Source organism: Pteropus vampyrus, unplaced genomic scaffold, assembly GCF_000151845.1.
Source record: "Pteropus vampyrus isolate Shadow unplaced genomic scaffold, Pvam_2.0 Scaffold300, whole genome shotgun sequence".
NCBI lineage: Eukaryota > Metazoa > Chordata > Mammalia > Chiroptera > Pteropodidae > Pteropus > Pteropus vampyrus.
In genome coordinates, this window is record NW_011889081.1 from 2,481,953 (window position 1) to 2,500,993 (window position 19,041).

Here is a 19,041-nt window from a genome sequence, read left to right on the forward strand (position 1 = left end):
TTACCTACCTTTTTTGAAATTAGGTAAAAGAAATTAGGTAAAAGAAGAAAAAACTAAATCTAAAGTTAATAGAAGGGAACAGAGTAGAAATGAATAGAGACTAGAAAGACAATAGAAAAAAATAAACATTTTCTCATTTCAAATAAAATTTTTTTCATTTCATTGAAAAGATAAAATTGACAAACCTTTACCTAGACTAATAAAGAAAAAAGAAACTTGAATAAATCAAATTATAAAAGGAGACATTACTACTGATACTACAAAAATATAAAGAATCATAAGAAACTACTAAAAATTGTATAACCTAAAAGAAAGGGATAAGTTCCTAAAAATATAAACCTACCAACATTGAATCATAAAGAAATGAAAATCTGACCATAACAGGTGAGGAGATTGAAGCAGTAAAAAACAAAAACAACAACAAAAACAAGCTCCCAACAAAGAAAAACCCAGTACCAGGCTTCACAGGTGAATTATACCAAACATTTAAAGAAGAATTAACAAATCTGTCTCAAATTCCTCCAAAAAAATTGAAGAGAAAGGAACACATCCAAACTCATTGTACAAGGCTAGCATTAGCCCCACACCAGAGCCAGATAAGGACACTATAAGAAAAGGAAATTACAGTCTAATATCCCTGATGATTATAGATGCAAAAACCCTATACCGGTAAACTGAATTCAACAGCACATTAAATGAATCATACATTACGACCAAGTGAAATTTATCCCTGAGACGCAAGGATGATTAAATATATGCAAATCAGTAAACATGATACACTACATTAATAGAATGAAGGATAAGAATTATATGATCATCTCACTAGATGCAGAAAAGGCATTTGACAAAATTCAACATTTTTTCATGATAAAAACTCTCAATAAATGAGGTATAGGAGGATTGTATCTCAATATAATAAAGGCCATATATAACAAGCCCATGGCTAATGTCATCTTCAACAGTAAAAAAGCTGTTCCTCTAAGATCAGGCAGAAGACAAGGGTATCCACTCTCACCACTCCTGTCCAGCATAGTACTGGAGTACTAGGCAGAGCAATCAGACAAGAAAAATAAACAAAAGGCATTCAAATCAGAAAGGAAGAAATAAAACTGTCTCTACATGCAGGTGACATGATATACAGGCAAACCTTTTATTTCACTTAACTTTTTTGTACTTCACAGATGTTGTGTTTTTTACAAGTTGAAGGCAAGACCTTCCACCAGCAAAAATATTAATGACTTGCTTTATTACTATGATCACCTTGTTGTGGTAGTCTGGAACTGAACCCATAACATCTTTAAGGTATGCCTGTATATAGAAAACCCTAAAGACCCAACACACACACACACACACACACACACACACACACACACACACACACACACCCCATTAGAACTAATAAATGAATTCAGTCAAGTTGCAGGATATAAAATCAACATATAAAAATCAGTTGCATTTCTATATACTAACAATGAACTAACCAAAAAAGAAATTAAGAAAACAATCATATTTACAATAGCATCAAAAAGAAGAAAATACTTAGCAATAAATTTAACCAAGAAAGTGAAGGTCTATACATTGAAAACCATGTCAAATTGATGAAAGAAACTGAAAAAGACACAAATATATGTAAAGATAACCCTGGTTCATAGATTGGAAAAATTTATGTTGTTAAAATGCCCCCACTATCCAAAGTGATGTACATATTCAGTGCCATCCCTACCAAAATTCCAATGGCATTTTTCACATAAATAGAAAAAAAAATCCTAAAATTCATACAAAACCACAAAAGACCCAAGATAGACAAAGCAATCTTGAGGAAGAAGAAGTAGCTGAAATCATCACACTTCCTGATTTCAAACTATATTACAAAGCTATAGTAATTAAAACAGTATAGTACTGGCATAAAAACACATACACAGACCAATGGAACAGAATAGAGAGCCTAGAAATAAACTCATATATATATATATACAATCAACTAATCTCTGACAAGTGTGCCAAAAATACACAATGGGGAAAGGATAGTTTCTTCAATGAATAGTGCTGGGATATCCACATGGAAAAGAATAATACACACGATACACAAAAATTAACTCCAAATGGATTAAGACTTAAATGTAAGACCTGAAACCATAAAACTCCTAGAAGAAAACATAGGGGCAAAGCTCCTTAACATTAGTCTTGGCAGTGACTGTTTTTTGGATTTGATACTAAAAGCACTGGCAACAAAAGCGAAAATAAACAAATGAAACAATATATAGTTTAAAAACTTCTGCATGGCAAAGGAAATGATCAAAATAAAAAAGGCAAGGAATGAAATAAAATATTTGCAAACCATATGCATAATGAGATAATATCAAAAAAATAAAAGAAACTCACATAACTCAGTAGTAGTAGTAGTGGTAGTAGTAGTAGTAGTAGTAGTAGTAGTAATAGTAGTAATAATAATAATAATTCAATTAAAAATGGGAAAAGGACCTGAATAGACATTTTTCCAAAGAAGACATACAATGGCCAACAGGTATATGAAAAAGGGTTCAACATCACTAATCATCAGGGAAATACAAATCAAAACCACAATGAGATATTACCTCACACCTGTTACGATGGCTATTATCAAGAAGACAAGAGCTAACAGGTGTTGCTGAAGGCATGGAGAAAAGTGAATCCTTGTACAATGTTGGTGGGCATGTAAATTGGTAGAGACATGGGAAATAGAATGGATGTTTCTAAAAACATTCACAATAACATTAAAATAATACTACCATATGATATAGTGATCCCACTTCTGAGTATAGCTCCAAAGGGAATGAAATCAGCACAGTCCTCACTTAACATTGTTGATAGGTTCTGTAATTTTAGGTGGAATGACATATAACAAAACCAATTTTCATTAAACCAGTAGGTGACAGGTCACACCCATGTGATGTCTGCTCTTGTTCTTCCATTAGCTCCTTCTCAGTTCATCCAGGTGTGCATCATTTTCCTCATTAGAATTTCTTGACCACCTCCTTCAAAACAAGCCCCTACAGTACCACGTTTGACCATGAGGTAGGGTTAGTTGGATACGAGTTTAGAATAATGGTCCTGAGTCAGTATGTAAGCACCCAAATATCAAACAGTGGAGAAGGGCAGAATGGTCCGAGAATGATCACAACTATTGTGAAAAATAGGTAGAACATATTTTGTATTCAATTTTTTAACCAGCTCAGCCTGATTAGGAAAATAAGTATGAAGGATCAGATTAGCCAACTTTAATTTATCAAGTAGTTTTTAAAAATTGATGGACATTCGCCGCCCCACCCCCACCCCCACTGCCCTACACACACGCTCACCATCTTTTCAAGCCTCTCTTGGTCCTTCTCACTCTCTGTCTCAGAGGAGACCATATCTGTCTGTGGAGTGTTACCCTATTTCTAATGAATTTTCCATTTGACTCCCTCCTCCTAAAAAAAAATTGATGGATTGTTTTATCTCTTATTTGAGTCAAGTCAAAAATAAATTACAGGCACGCACTTTTAAAATAATTTTTAACCAGGGTGAAAATTCTTGTAGAAACCAGTGAAATCCAGAGTGTTGGGTGTCTTCTGAGAAGTTAATACATCAGGCTCCTAATAGGATATCAGTTACTGGGAGTTTAATTTGAATACATGGGATGCCCCAATAACAAATGTAAAAGGTAGAAATGATTAACTTTTCACAGTCTACTTAAAGTTAATATTGTACCATTCATGTAAAATGTATGAAATTTGCAATTATATGGGCCCATGTACCTCATCTCATACTTTATACATAGGTGTCAAATGCATTATATCTATATATGGTATAGACCCCACAAAATAGGTTTTGCTTTAAACACTCATATGTTAATTTAAAGAAATTAAGAGGAAAAAAACAATATTTTACTTTTACCTATATATATTCCATGTCTAGTGCTCCTCATTCCTTTCTGAAAATCTACAATTTCATCTGGGATCATTTACCTTTACCTGAAATCTCTTGTACTATGGGACTACCAGCAATAAATTCTTAGTTTTCAATTATCTGAAATTGTCTACTTCCCTTAGTACTTAAAAAATATTTTCATTGAATATAGAATTATGGGTTGACAGGTAGCATCATCATTATCATCATTATCATCATCATCATCATCATCATCATCATTTCAGCACTTTAAAGATGTTTTATTGTCTTCTGGCCTCCATTATTTCTGATGAGAAGTCATTAAATTATATGAGCTTGAACTGAAAAGAACAGTTCCTTAGATTCCCAACTTTCTATAGACAAGAAGTAGATTGACAGAGAAAGCTATTCAGCTACAGATATGAACCATTTCTTAAGGAAAAGGATGGATGATTCAGAAGCCAGAGCCAAAAGCCCAGAGGGTAGAGCTAAGAATCATGAAGAACCACTCTTTGTGACTCTACACAACACACATTCCTTGCTCCCAGAGTAGGAAGAAGTAGCAGCATGTGCCTAGCTGGATTTCAGAAATGCTATGGACTAGTGATTTCTATGTGGGGTTATCTATTGTGGTTATCAGTCCCTTCCCCACCATTGTATGTAGAGTGGACAGAGCGAACTCTTCGGTTCACAGTGCTTCAGATTGAGAGAGACCATGCTGAAAAAGCCTCATCTGCTCCTGAATCTGATTTAGTTGACAACATCCTGGACCTCGAGTCTGGCTGATGCCATAATGGGAAGAGACTTTTGGAGTCCTGGCCAAGACTTATAGTAAACTATGTTTATTTCCTCTCCTTAATTTTTTTCCTGAAGTTAATAATTGCCTTTTTATTGCTGTTCATTTCTTTTGTACCTACCCAGACTTTCCAATTCCCCACAAGGTCAATCCCATTAGGGAACTGTATCACTTCCTTTTTCTTCTCTGCTGCATCCCTCCTTGAGATCCCATTTTCCTTATCTTTGAGATGTCCCTTTAGGTGTCATCCTTAGAATTCCATTTGCCTTTCTCCTGGTTTTGCTTTTCTATGTTCTTGGTCTCATGTCTTCCTCTTTCTTCATTTACATCTTGTTTTGGTGGAGCACATCATTCAGATTGAAAGATAGCACAATGGCAGAGGGCATGATGATGACAATGTCAGCATTCCTGTTTTTTGTGTCACAGTGTTCAAACGAGGACTCATTGTTCTCTATGTTTACGGCACAGCTGTCATTCCAGAGTCTTCGTTAGTATCTTGAAGAGTCCCTTCACTTCTCTTCTGTGTTAGATCTTTGTTTTCTACAGCCCACATTTAATACTTTCTTGGTTTATTCCTTCTTTAGTAGGAGAACATTCTCCTCTAGTGGCTTCTCAAGAATGGTGCATGGAGGCTAAATTTTTTGAGACTTCATGTCTGAAAATGTCTTTATTTCACTCTCACACTTGACTGAGAGTGTGGGTGATTATTGCTTCTCACTGACCAACATCTTTCTTTCCTCGTCCTTTCTGCTAACAAATTCTGTCCTGTGGCCACATGGTGGGCCATTTGACCAGCTTGGGCCAGGAGTCAAGCTGGTCCACTTAATCTCCTTCCCTGGGACTGTTCATACTGAATGAACAATCTTTCTACAGAGGCAGAGGAGGAGCTCTAGTCTTCTTAGCTGGCATTCCTTAAGGAAGAGACTTTAGCTGGTGGCCACTTTCCCAGCTCAGGTAGTCATCTTAGGGTTTAGAGAATGCAGTCACCACCAGAGAGAAGAGTGTCCTGGGGGTTGTCAGCACTATCCTGGGTCCTGCAGCTAGCTTTTCCTTCAACTGGAGCATTGCAGGAAGGTCCAACCAACTGGGTTCCACCAACCAGGAGCAAAGGTCCCATGAACATCCTTTATGTTTCATGAGTCTTAAGTTCCTGTCACCTGCTTTTGAAAGAAATCCACATGACTACAGAACCACTCCTAGCTGATCATGGCAGCCACCTTTTCTTTTGGATGTTGCTGCTGCTCCTTTGAAATTAAAAAAAATTTTCATACTTTCTACAAATTTTCATATCTGTCCTTTTTCATTTCCCTTTATATCATGAGCATTCTCCAGAGTTACCCAATCTTCATTTTTATGTCATTTTTATGAATTCTATTTAGAAAATGTTTTATTTACCATTACCCAACTAGTGTTTTATTCTTGTGTGTTTTGGGGTTTTTTGTTTTGCAAATATAAATAACCTGGCCACTAATGCCTTTTATCATAATGCTTTTTTCTATATTATCCCTCTTAGGCTAGACTTCCTGTGGTGAAGTCACTGAATCGAGGGGAATAACTATTTAAAAAAGCTGAAGCCACAGACCAGCAAACTGATTTACAAAAGGGCTGGGCCAGTTACATGCCCACCAACTGGCCCATTTCCCGACAGCCTTGACTAATAGCATTCTTCCAGTGCTGTGCTAACTTCATACAGGAGAACTAGCATCTCTTTGCCTTGGCTTTGATTTGCATTCATTTAATTACTGAGGCTGAACCCTTCTCAGTAAGTCTATTAACCAAATTGTTTTCCTCTTTGGTGACTTGTCTGTGTCCTTAGTTCATTTCATCTTAAGGGTCTCAGTGTTTTTCTGATCAATTTCTTGAGCACTTTGGACAATTACAGTGTTGATATTTTGCCACATTGCCCATAAATATTTTTCCTGTTGTTTGCATTTTGATTTTGTAACCAATTTTGCTTATAATTTTTAGTTTATGGGCCACCTCTTTTATTTTGTGATATCCACTGTGACTTCCTCAGAGCCCAACTTTCTCTGGCATCCTAACTTTCTGATCACATCTTAACTTTTGTTGCTTACTTGATTTTAAGGCAGAGCTGCCCTTAGAATTGACCAAAAAAAAAAAAAAAAAAGGGCAGAAAAAACTGAAAAAGGCGCCTGAGAGGAAGCAGTTGGCTAGAGTCTGAACCCCCTCTGAAATAGAAGAACTGATCTTCAGGGGCCTGGAGAAATGTGTCGTTCCCCCCCACGCCCCCAGACGTTTTGAAACACTTTCCATAGTTCGTGATTAGATATTCTCCCCTTTAAAGTGTGTTACCGTCTCTTCCACACCATAAGTTGAGGACAGTTTTGTTCACCCTGGAACAGTGCTGGACACCAAATGTGCTAAAAAAATACTTACAGAAAAACTAACGAGCGAACGAAAGAGTCTGAAATCTCTCTTTCTACCACAATCTGGGCTCCCTACACTCCTTGCAACCCCCACAGGTGGCCCAGCTCGCCCAGACAACGCGGGTGGGGTGCGTAGGAAGGACAGGGAAGGCAAGGGACAAGAGAAGTGGAGTGACAGGCTGGAGAGACCCGGGGGCACGTATCCCGCCGAGCCCGCGCGACGCTTCTGCCAGCGGCCACTAGAGGGCTGGGCTGCACTGACCAGGAGCGCCTGCCAGGACCGAGGACCAGAGGGCAGGGGGCTGCCGGAACCCAGCCCGGCCCAAAGGCCAGCGACCCCGGCCCCCACGTCCCTCGGCGCCCCGCAGCACACCTTATCCACATACGCAGCCATTGCGCATGCGGGGAAATTGAGGCAGGGCTCTGCCTGCCATCCAGAGCCCCCCACCCCAGACCTCATCCAGGAATCTCCAGACCTCATCCAGGGCTTCGCCCGGACCCTGACCCCGCGGCCTGAGCGGGGTGTGGCCGCCAGAGCCCCGACTCCTGCTCTGACGTAGCCCAGTGTCCCAAATAACTTCCTCCCCGAGAAGCTTCCGCCGCTGCGGCCGCACGTCTAGGATCCTGAAAGGCCGCGCCCAGGGCAGGGACTCCAGCGACGGTCACCCCGGACCGGCCTTCCCAGAACCAGCTTCCGCCCCGCCCGCCCCGGCCCGCAGGTTCTGGGAAGCCCCCTCCACCACACCGCCCCCGGTCCCGGGGAGAAGGGTGTAGCCCCAGGAACGGGACTGGGGCCATCTTGAGGTTGGTCCTGGCACCGCACGTTTGGGTGGGGGCTTCTAGGACCTAGTTTCCTGGGGCGAATGCCCGTGAGGGGCACTGGGGTCAGCTAGGGACCCCACCAAACACACACGTCCTGATTCCTTCTGCTCTTGTTTATTCCATAAGCACCGGTGACCTGGACTTTTCCCTGTCTGCCCCCCACTAGTGTAAGCCACAGCCAAAACTCTGGCTCACTGATGTTTGGTACATAGCAGGTGTTCAATAAATATGAATGAACAAATGAATGAATGAAACACCCACAGTCTAGTGGGTGGACTGCAACCAACTTACGTGAGGCCTGTGGTCAGTAGGGAGGGTTGTGGTCAGTTCATGGTGACAGACAGAACCCCAGGCCATAAGCACCCAAATGGGAGAGGTGCACCCTGGCCCCAAGACCCTAAGGTATATTAGGGTGAGGGGTCTGGCCCCTTGGGGTTCAGGGGTTCAGGGCCAGGTTATGGAGGAGTCGGAGTTCTGGGGTGCCTCCTTCCTTCCAACAGACCTGGGCGGGCCAGGCCAACAGGTTGGGCAGCATAGTCAAGCTGACACTCACCTCCAGCATAAAACCCCACTTCATGGAGGCTGGCACCTCACTCTAGCGCTCCAGGAGCTCCCACCACCACTGTCCCCCACCTGGCACCCCAGCCAGGCTCAAGATCATGAGGCGGCTGCCGGCCATGGCCCTGCTCCTGCTGCTGCTGCGGTTTGGTGAGTTTTGGATGTTGTAGGAAGTCAGTCCGCTCCTCCCAGAGGGGCCCCTCTGCCCTGTCTGGAGCTCTAGCTAAGCCTCTAACTCCCTGGCCAGGCTTGGGGCTGTGGCATAGGCCTCCCCTCCCCGCTCCAGTGGTGTGGCCTCCCAGGTGGGTGGGAAGGTCCAGATGTCCTACCTGGGAGAGTGAAGTGGGAAAGGCAGGACGGGGATGTGGGTGCAGGCCCAAGAAGACCCCTGAGGCAGTGACAGGGGCAAGGGCTTTGCTCCTTCCCTCCACCTTGCTTTGAAGTTCATTGGCCAAGCACTGGGCTTGCTGCCTCTGCTTCTTCTCATCTGGCCACTCCCCATCTCCCAGATGAAGACACAGGCTGCATGTATGCAGGACCTGAATTCAAGAGCCACTGGGCTCCAAATCCCAGGACTGCCATCAGCTAGGTCTCTGAAGGGGGGTGGCAGAGCTGCTGCCTGAGCCAGTGAGCCCCAGGAGACTGGCCGGGGAGACTCAATGGGAAGTGAGGGTGAAGGTCGGGGCCAGGGGTGAAGGCTCTTGTTTCCACTAGAGAGGGAGGATATGGGGAGGAGCAGGCCCTGCACCCCTGTCCTGTCTGTCTTCCAATCCTGGGTCAGGGTCAGCAGGTGCCAGCCAGGGAACCACACCTGCCAGGCCCCTCCCGGCCAGGGCTGCCCTCTGCCAGGGAAACCTTCCCACATTCCTGGGCCAGCCTGGCCAGCTCGGCTACCACCTCACTTCCTTGTCCTCAAGTCACCTCCCAGGGCCAAGCTGGGTCACCTCAGGCTCCAACTCGGCCATGGCTCCAGGCTTCCTACCAGGGGTTGGAGGGCACCAGGAGGGCATCTCTGTGGAGAGGGCCAGCCTCCCTGGGTTCCCCTCCTGGCATCCTGGCACAAGGATAACAACGCTCTTTGAGGGAGCCCATCTCTGCTAGAGGATGTAACACCATGATCACTCCCAATAGGTTAAGTAACCAAGGTCATTGCCAAAGTGGAAACAGCAGCCTGCATTTGACTTACAAACAGCTGTGCCAGAGGCCTGACTCCTTCAATGCCATTCTCAGCCCCACCTCTAGCTCTTCCCTCCTGAAGGCTTAGGTTTCTCCCATTCCCACCACCCAAGCCTCCACCAGCTACAGGCCCATGGCCCAAAGGAAGGGCCTGAACCCCTGGCCGGCTTATCCATCCCCCGACAAGACGCCCACTGTGCAGAGCCCAGGTCTCTGCATCACCCCTTCTTGGTCAGACCAGCCCCCTCCAGCTGCTCTCCTTCTGTCCATCTATGTCCCCTTGGCTCAGCCCCCTGGATGTGGGCTCTGCCTTCAAGGAGCTCCTGGGCCAATAGGTGAGATAAGCAATCCTACCTCCAGGGTGACTGAGGTGGGCAGAGCTCTATGAGGCCCAGCAGAAGGACCAAGAACTCAGGAGAAGGGGCCAGGCTTTCCAGACAGTGTGAGCAAGGAGAGCTGCCCAGAGGAAGCTGCATTTGTTAGGCCTCAATCTGGATTAGGACCTGTAGGATCTGGACATGTAGTAACTAGGAGGAGTAAAGGGCCTCTAGACAGAGGCGTGTTGTGAGCAAACCCTCAGAGGCCAGAGGACTCAGCAGGAATGAGAAGTAGAGTTCCTCAGAGGCTGGGGTGAGGAAGCCTGCAAAGCCTCAAGGGGCATCTGCCAGGCTGCAGGCATATGCACTTGATCCTGGGAGTGGACCCTGGATCCATCTGCGTGTATGGAATGGGGAATGACTGTGGGGAGAACCAGGACAATGCTCAGGAAAATTCCCATAGGAAGAGGACGAGCCTGTAAGTACCTTAGTGCCAGTGAGTACAGACAGGTGAACGGAGCATCGTGTGCAAGCAGAAACATCAGGCCTTGGAAAGAGCAGGGGGTCAGGTGCTAGCAATCTAGCTAAATTATATTGCTTTAAGATGAGCAGCCTTCCTGGGGAACATTTGCATTTTTAAAGGACGCCTTGTGAACACAAATCCGTGAGCAGTAAGTCCAGGGCAGACTTCCTGTTCTCATCACTTGCCTGGGCTTATCCCACCCTTGTCCCCACACTTCTGCTTGGCACTCCTACTTTGAAGAGTGACCAGTCCTGCCTGTGCCTTCTGAGCTTCCCAGCGTCCACTTCCTCCTCTTGCCACATCTACGGCTCCCCCCTACCCCCCAACCCCGACCCCTCAGCATTGGGCAGTACACCCCTTGGACTAGGAGTCTGGCTAGAAGAACAGGGGTCCCATAAAAAACCTCAGGGTCCTCGGGCACCCATGAAGATGCATGGCTCAGCCCTGTGCTTGCAACCCGGGGCCTCTAACCTCCATGGGGCTGGTCAGAGTAAAGATGGTTTCAAAAATAGCTGCCCCACCCTCTGGGCCTAAAAAAGGGTTGGGGTACAGAAATGCTAAGGGCTGAGGTGGAGAGAGGCTGTCTTGATCCCCACACCCTAGCTCTGAGGGGTACCTCTCTTGAGGGGCAGGTATTTCCAGAGTATAGCTGGCACTGCACTGGGGATTGTTGCCCTGGCTGTGGTCTCAAGGCTGGGGCAGAGGTTCCTGCAAAGGCCTAATAGCAGGTCCTATGCCTTGTCCAGAGACACGATGTGAGGCAATGGATCCTGGGGAGATGCAGCCTCAAAAACAGCCCTATCCCCATCACTCTGCCTGTCCCCTCACCTCCCCAACCCCAGGGCATTATGGCCCAGCAGGGTGTCTTGGGCTCCACTGGTAGAGCATACTGAAATGCCTGAGAGGGGGTCGGCTCTTGGGAATCTGGAATCTTGGGAAGACTGACTCATTAAGACCACTGGCTGGCTTGTCTCTCCTTCCCCTGAGACCTGTGGGGCTGAGCCATAGCCTCAGGACTGAAGTTAGATTGGAGACTTACTCCTCAGAACAGACTGTGAGAAGATTCAGATCTCTGAAATGCAGAGGCAGTTCCCGGGCCTCTCCCTTTAGCTCAACTCCAGGCTGTCCAAAGGGTAGAATGCAGACCCCACAGCACCAGGGCTGAAGGCTGGGTTCTCCCCAGAGCTTCCAGACAAGGATAGGTGTGGTGTTTGGAGGAAGAGACCCCTGCAGGGATGAGAGGAACCATCCTGTCCCAAGCAGGAGTCAAGCCATGACGGGGGTCCCATCACTGGCATCTTCTGATTGCCTCCTTGTATGGCAAGGAGTCTGTCCTTGCAGATAAGCTCTGGCCCATAGGCCTGGGCCTGTAGACCTCGAAGGGAGGGCCTGTGGGGTCCCTCTGTGGACTGTCCTGAGTCCTTAGGGGGCTGGGTATGGAGTAGAGGAGGGCCAAGTTGACCAGCGTTGGGGACAGGAGGAGCAGACCCTGGCTGTGGCAAAGTTGACTGACCACTCCCTTTTCTCCCTTCCAGGGACTCAGGGGGCCAAGGCATCGAGCGGTAAGCAACAAGGCCCTTGGGTTGGGGGACAGAAGCGGGCTTATCTGAGAGCTGTGAGACTGGCCAGAAGCTCTCAAACACACCTGGGAGGCGACCCAGAATAAATGGGCAAGGCGCGGGGAATTCCAAAGTAAGGAAAAGCTGTGGCTCAGTAGAACTGGAGCCCAGACAGGAGGATGTCTGATAGCCCAAGAGGACCACTGAGGCATGAAGCATGGAGATGGGGGCAGGAAAAAGTGACAGGAAGCTAAGGATGGTACCTGTTGATTATTCTGCTGTAATAATAACAGACTCCCTTGGGATTACTTACCCTGTGTGGGACCCTCCCAATATCCACTGTCCTTCCAGGAGCCCATTTGTCAGGCCCTGGGGTAAGACCTCTACATGTGTTCTCTCAACCCTCACTACAATATTTTACAGGTGACAGGCATGAGGCACATTGGGGTGGGGGTGGGGTGGTCTTTCCCACAATTGGGAAGTGTCTGCCTGTGTCAGAGGCTGACCTGATGCTCAGGCCTCTGACCTGCCCCCCTCCCCGCCCCCCAATCTCAAGCAGGTCAGGGGCAGGGGGAGCCCTGAATTGAGCAGAAAGAAGCGGGAATGTGGGGCTGGGGCAGAGAATCAGCCATGGAACCAACCCCCAGCGAGCATTGCCTTGTGTTACCCTAGTCTGCGGGCACCCCAGGATGCTGAACCGGATGGTAGGCGGGCAGGATGCCTTGGAGGGTGAGTGGCCATGGCAAGTCAGCATCCAGCGAAACGGAAGCCACTTCTGTGGGGGCAGCCTCATCACAGAGCGGTGGGTCCTCACTGCAGCGCACTGCTTCTCCAAGTGAGTTGGCCAAACCCCGCTCCCTCCCTCACCACTGATCTCCCTTGTCTGCTCCGCCTTCCAGCTGCAATTGCTGCTTCCCAGTCAGCCCTTGCTCCCCAAAGCCCAGCAGAGAGGTCCACTACTTGTCTCACCAGAGAGGTGCCTGGCCAAGCCTGGGGCCCTGTGCCTGCAAAGGCTGGCAGGCTCCTCCCACACCCTAGCCCTGGCCCTGATCCCTCGTCCCACACCTCAAATTCAGGACACTCCTTTTTCCAGCTGGGACTCTGGTTACAGATGAGCCCAAGGACTGGAGTAGAATGTCCCTTCCTCCTCCTCACCATGCCATCCCTGACCAAAGGGCCAGGCCAACCATCCCTGCTACCACACTGCAAACCTCCCGACCCCTGACCTTCAAGGTTTCCCAAGAACCTCAGCTCTTGCCTCACCACAGCTCTGCAATTCCTTTAAAATCTCACATCTTAAATTTAGCAATGCAGGCTCAGAGGGAGTAGTTCGCTGGGCCAATCCCGAGTTGGCTGGCCCCCAGCTGCACTGCCATGGGTGTTTATCTTCACCCCTCACAGCAAGACTTTCAAGTAGAGGCTGTTACTGTCCCCACTTCACAGCTGAGGAAACTGAGTCACAGAACTTGACAGGTGACTTGCCCAAGGTCACCCAGCTGGCCAGGGGTGAAGCTGGAAATTAAAGTCAGAGATTAAAGCCACTTTAGCTTATGCACCCTTAACCACCCCACCCTAATGTGTGTCCTCCTGGAGATTTTTTTGAAGATACTATACAAAGAGAGATGTCAGGCAGTAAACCTGGAAAACAGGAGGGAGCTATGTGGCAGCGGAGAAACACCACCAACTCCTTACTCTTCCCTTTCCCCATCTAACCTCCAGCAACATCCCCTTTGAAGCCCCAGAGGGGCTGCCTCACACCAGCTCTCTGCTCTTTCCCACCAGCACCTCTGAAACATCCCTGTACCGGGTCCTGCTGGGGGCACGGCAGCTGGTGAAGCCAGGGCCGCATGCCATGTATGCTCGGGTGAAGCGGGTAGAGAGCAACCCCCTGTACCAGGGCATGGCCTCCAGTGCCGATGTGGCCCTGGTGGAACTGGATACACCTGTGACCTTCACCAACTATATCCTCCCTGTGTGCCTGCCTGACCCCTCAGTCACTTTTGAAACGGGCACGAAATGCTGGGTCACCGGCTGGGGCAGCCCCAGTGAACAAGGTAATGGGGCAGAGGCAGAAAATGGGGGACATACCTAGAGATGATCCCAGGAAAGTTGGGGGCCACTTTGAACCAACAATCTTTTTGTTGATATGGGTACACATGATGTCTACTGAAATGGGTGGAGTGAGTATGGGAAAGAGGCAGCAAACTCAGAAGGAGGAGCCATAGAGAAGTGGAGAGAGGCCAGAAGGAGCTCAGCCTGGTGCATGGAAGGAGGGAAGGAGGAATTGTCCCACAAAGCCCTGAGCCAAAAGGTCTAAAACCAAGCAAGAAATGGGGAGCGACAGAGCTGTGATTCTCGAGAACCCAGGGCCACGGGGTCCTTGGTAAGACTGTCTGCTAAGATGCAGGGTGTTTCACTCCTCCACAGACCGCCTGCCCAACCCTCGAATCCTGCAGAAACTTGCTGTGCCCATCATTGACACACCCAAGTGCAACCTACTCTACAGCAAAGATACTGACTCTGACTTGCAGCTGAAAACCATCAAGGACGACATGCTGTGTGCCGGCTTCGCTGAGGGCAAGAAAGATGCCTGCAAGGTACGGGCTGGGATAGGCTGCGCCAGAGGCTGAGCCCTGCTCCCTAGGCCCAGGTCAAGGTGGGAACTAGCCCAGCCTGGTTGAGGCCCCAGTAGGTGGGCTCACAGTCCAGACCAGAGCTGTGCATTCAGTCAGATGGGAAAGGTAGATCCCTGGACCCCACCCAGGGGAGTCAGTAGGTGTGCAGTGGGGGTTGAGAAAATATACTTTCAACATACCACTCTGAGCAGATGGTCTGAGAGTGCTAAAGAAATGGGCACCCCAGGCCAGAAAAGGAAGGACCAGCCAGTAGTGTGAGGAGAGCTGGGCAGGGACATTCCTAGGGCTGAGAGTTGAGGAGAGGAACAAAAGGAGGAAGACAGCTATGTGTGCCTGTGTACCTGCTGACTCTTGGGTCCCTGTGGGCTGACAGTTCCTCTACTTCCTCCACAGGGTGACTCAGGGGGCCCTCTGGTATGCCTTGTGAACCAGTCATGGCTTCAGGCTGGGGTGATCAGCTGGGGTGAGGGCTGTGCCCGCCGGAACCGTCCAGGTGTCTACATCCGGGTCACTTCCCACCATAACTGGATCCATCGGATTATCCCAGAACTGCAGTTCCAGCAGGCCAGGTCAGGTGGCCAGAAGCGGGAACCCCGGGTCCAGCAGCCCCTTGATAAGAATTTTGCGCCCTGCCTGGCAGCCCACACCATCCTCCTGGTCCTCACCACCCTGCTCACCTGCCTCTGAGCCCCACTCAGGCAGGTGGGTGAGCACAGCCTCAGGGCCTACGTGTACATTTGTAAATAGCTCTGATTCTCCCTTCTTTCAAATGCCCAGTTATTTTTATTTATGTTCACCCTCTAATAAAAACCCGACCTCAGTGCCAGCTGCCTGGGTGTGGACCCTGAGGGGGAGGGGAGTGGAGAGGCACCAGATGGGGGTGGGGTACTGAGCTGTGAGTTGGGGACAGTGCTGAGTGGGGACATGTGGAGGGTTGGAGCACATGGAGGGTGAGGCTCACAGTGGGAAGAGAGCTGCGGCAGGCACACTGGAAGCTGGATGTCACTGGATTCCAGGGCCTTGGTGTCCCATGACACCTGTCCCCAGAACTCATAGGCGGCTTCCCTGCTCATTGTCCTTGCTAATGCAACTCTCACCATGTTGCCGAGGGGCACCTGGACTGGGCCCTGGGGGCAGCGATAGGCCCCCCACAAAAAGTGGGGGCCTGGCAGAGGGTCCTGGAAGAGGAGGGCTTTATGGGGTATGGAGGACTCACTGCCCTCTCTGAGCTGGTTTTTCTCCTATAACCCAGGACGGCGCCCCCACCTGCCTCTCGGGGTGACTCAGTAGATGGTGAATGTACCAGAGGGTGCAGCAGGGCAAGGCAGTGATGCGGATCCTGCTGTGGGCTCCTGTGCCTGCCCGCCTCCTTCCTAGGCTCCAACCCCACCCAGGAAACTGCCTGGGGACAGCTCCACTGGCGCCCTGCAGACCCAGTGCCCCAGAAGGCTGGACCTCCCCAGAGCTTGGGGATGCAAGGACCATAGTGGCCTTATCAAATCCGCACACTGCATGGGCAGAGCTGTGACAGGTGTCACACAAAGGCAAGACCCAGGCCACTTGGGCTGTGAAGGCTGAGGCTCTGGCAGCTCCCTGGGCTGGGATCCCTTCTTTCCTCCTTCCACAGGGTTCAGGGTCCAGGTCAGACTTGGTGACTTTAATGGTTTGTGCAAGAACCCTCTTGCCCCGCAGAATTCAGAAATGAGCCGGAATCCTGCATAGAGGCCCCACCCCAGGCCTGCTGCCCGGCTTGATCCCAGCTCTGGGGCCCCACCCTCTCAGGCCTTGACCTGTCATCAGCAACCACACACAATCTCCCTAAACCCACCCCTCCTTCCCAGTGTGCCCTGTTTCAGCCTGTCACCACCAGGAATCCAGCATAAACAGGTCTCTGGAGCTCAGGCCCCAGTGTGTTCACAGCCCTGCTGTGATGGTGCAGATGCCCATAGGGCAGCCTTAGCTTCACAGGCTGGCCACAGCAGACCTCTTCTGCAGCCAGGTGGTAAGCTCCCCAAGTGGGCCAATTCTCAAAGGGTACCTGGGTTCACCTGCCATGCTCAGCAAACACGGACTGGATGAGACTCCTAGGAGGGCAGGGATTCTTCTACTGCTGCCTGTACACATCCATGCCTCCACTCACATGTTCATACCCATGCACACCTATGCACATAGAAACACACACATATGCAAGTGCATGCACGCACCTGCTTATGTACACACAGCCACAGCTTGCCCGCCCGATGCCAGGAAGAAAGTAGGCCTGGATATTTATGGAATGAATCAATAAGCACTTAGCAAGCCCCTGCTATGGACTGGCCTTGGGGACAGAGTGGGAACAAATTCTGAATTCCCTTCTGTGCTCCTTTGCCAGGTGCATCCCTGACTCCAGATAGGAAGGACCAGGAGGTGCAGCAACTGGTAGAGGCTCACAGGGGCCCCACTTCCCAGCTGGCTGCTCTGTGGCCCTCCAGGGACTGACTGCGCTGTTTATCGCTCTCCTCTAGACCAGAGATGGGTTCCAAGTCCCTCAGGGGGCAGCAGGTGAACCAAGGCTTAGGCAGGGGGGCTGGGTGTGGAACCAAGCTGTGGGTGTCCTGAGGGCAAGTTCTCGGTCATCCTGGCTGGGAGCAGAAGCTGGCTTGGGTCCTGCAGCCTTAGAGAGAGGCCTGGGCAAACCCTCGACCTGGCTCTGGGGGTATAAAAAGCCTCAGTTCCATGGTGGTGGTGGGGTAGAGGTTAGGTGGTCCCTGGAGGGAGGCCTCTTTGCAGCCTCTGTGGGGAAGCCAGAACAAAACCTGACTGCTCGGAGATGGCCAAACACCAGACTCCACTAGGAGGACTAGCCATCCTATCTCTGCCTCCTCCTACCTGCTGACCTTGCTTTCTGAGTGCCCTGGGGTCCGCTATCACCCCCCGATCCTCCTACTGCAGGACAGGGGTCTGGTCAGGTTGAGAGGCTAACGGAGGATCACAGACACCGCCGGGGCAGCCTAGCCGCCAGTGACACCCCACCCAGATGGGCTGGGAAAGTGAGTCTGGGGTCCTGGGTGTGGCCCCTGATGCAGCCACTGGGCTGCTGCAAGCTGCCCTGTCCCACACATTCCCCTACTCCAACACTGTCCCTGCCCAGACCCAGGGCAGATGCTCAACCCAATGGCTGTGGAGAGACAGGGCAAACACTCATGCAGAGACCATGGGATTAAAAGGGAAAGCAGATTTATTTCATGTCATTCACAGTTTGCAGCAGGCTTAGTGTTGTGAAAGTAGGTTAAGGAGAGACGTGCTCCCAGCTGTCACGGGTGCCCTCTCCCACCTGCGTGGGGATGCAGCTCAGACACAAGTTTCCAAACCACCACCACACAGCACCTTAGAGCCATCTGCCAGGTGGGTGGGAGGTTGGTACCAGGGCCCCGCCAGCTGCAGGAAGAATACAGAGACTGATGCCCCAAAGGTGGGTGGAGGGCAGTGGGCCCCCACCCACCTTGTAGCAATCATAACCTTGTAGCAATCAGAATAGCCTATAGGTGAAGCAAGAGGAGGTAACCAGAACCCTTCCTGGGAGCCACAACCGAGCCTGAAAATCCACACACATGCCCACACACCATACACATGCACGCATAAGCATGATCAGCCCCAGGAAGGAAAACTGCTAGACCAGGACCCTAGACCCCTTCTGGCCTCAAGGAGCAGAGGTCAGTCATGGCTCTGATGTCACAGGACAGGCACTGAGCCCCAGGCCTGATGTCACCACCCAGGGCTCAGGTGCTCAGAAGGCATGGAGGAAGGAAAGGCAAAGAGGGGATACAAATCAAAGTTCCCAAACCAGAGACCCCCCTTCCCAACCTGGGAACTATGCACCAGTGTCCAGATTTGGTTTGTCTTAGGAAAGTGTGGCTCACTCCAGGTGCTGGGGTGGCGCTACTCCTGCTGAAGGGTGCCAACCACACAGGCTCTGTAGAACAGATGCACAGCTGCACTATGGGTTCAGCCCTTTATTGCCTCAGCAGTAAGGTGTCAGCCAGCCACTGCCACTAGCTCTGGAAAGGATGGAAGATACCAGAAGCACCTGTTGGGTGGACACAAGTAAATGCAAGGGAGAGAGTCAAGGTGAGGTGGGGCAGTGCCTGCCCTTGTGCAAGTCCCTGGAAGGTTCTGGTCATAGGCTCTGGGGGAGGTTCAGAAGCTAGGGACTTACACAGGGAGCTTGCACACGCCAAGGACCCGCCTCCCTCTCCTGTCCTGCTCCCTGGCTTCCTGGGGCTACAGGGCTGGTGGCCCTGAGGCTGCCCCAAGAACTGTGTCCCTTGCCCCTCCCCAGAACCCTCCACAGTGGGCAGGCTATGCCACGATGTCCAAGGGAC

The 19,041-nt window shown here is 49.7% G+C and overlaps 1 protein-coding gene across 1 annotated transcript; it reads left to right on the plus strand.

Annotated features, from left to right (window-relative positions):
• Positions 1 to 8,570: 8,570 nt before the first annotated feature.
• LOC105303164 (serine protease 27-like) lies at positions 8,571 to 17,096 on the plus strand. The gene is made up of 6 exons (XM_023521217.1): positions 8,571 to 8,619; positions 12,021 to 12,047; positions 12,636 to 12,879; positions 13,806 to 14,098; positions 14,472 to 14,641; positions 15,074 to 17,096. Exons 1-6 carry the CDS (start codon positions 8,571 to 8,573, stop codon positions 15,365 to 15,367), a joined length of 1,077 nt encoding a protein of 358 aa, XP_023376985.1. The 3' UTR covers positions 15,368 to 17,096.
• Positions 17,097 to 19,041: the final 1,945 nt, after the last annotated feature.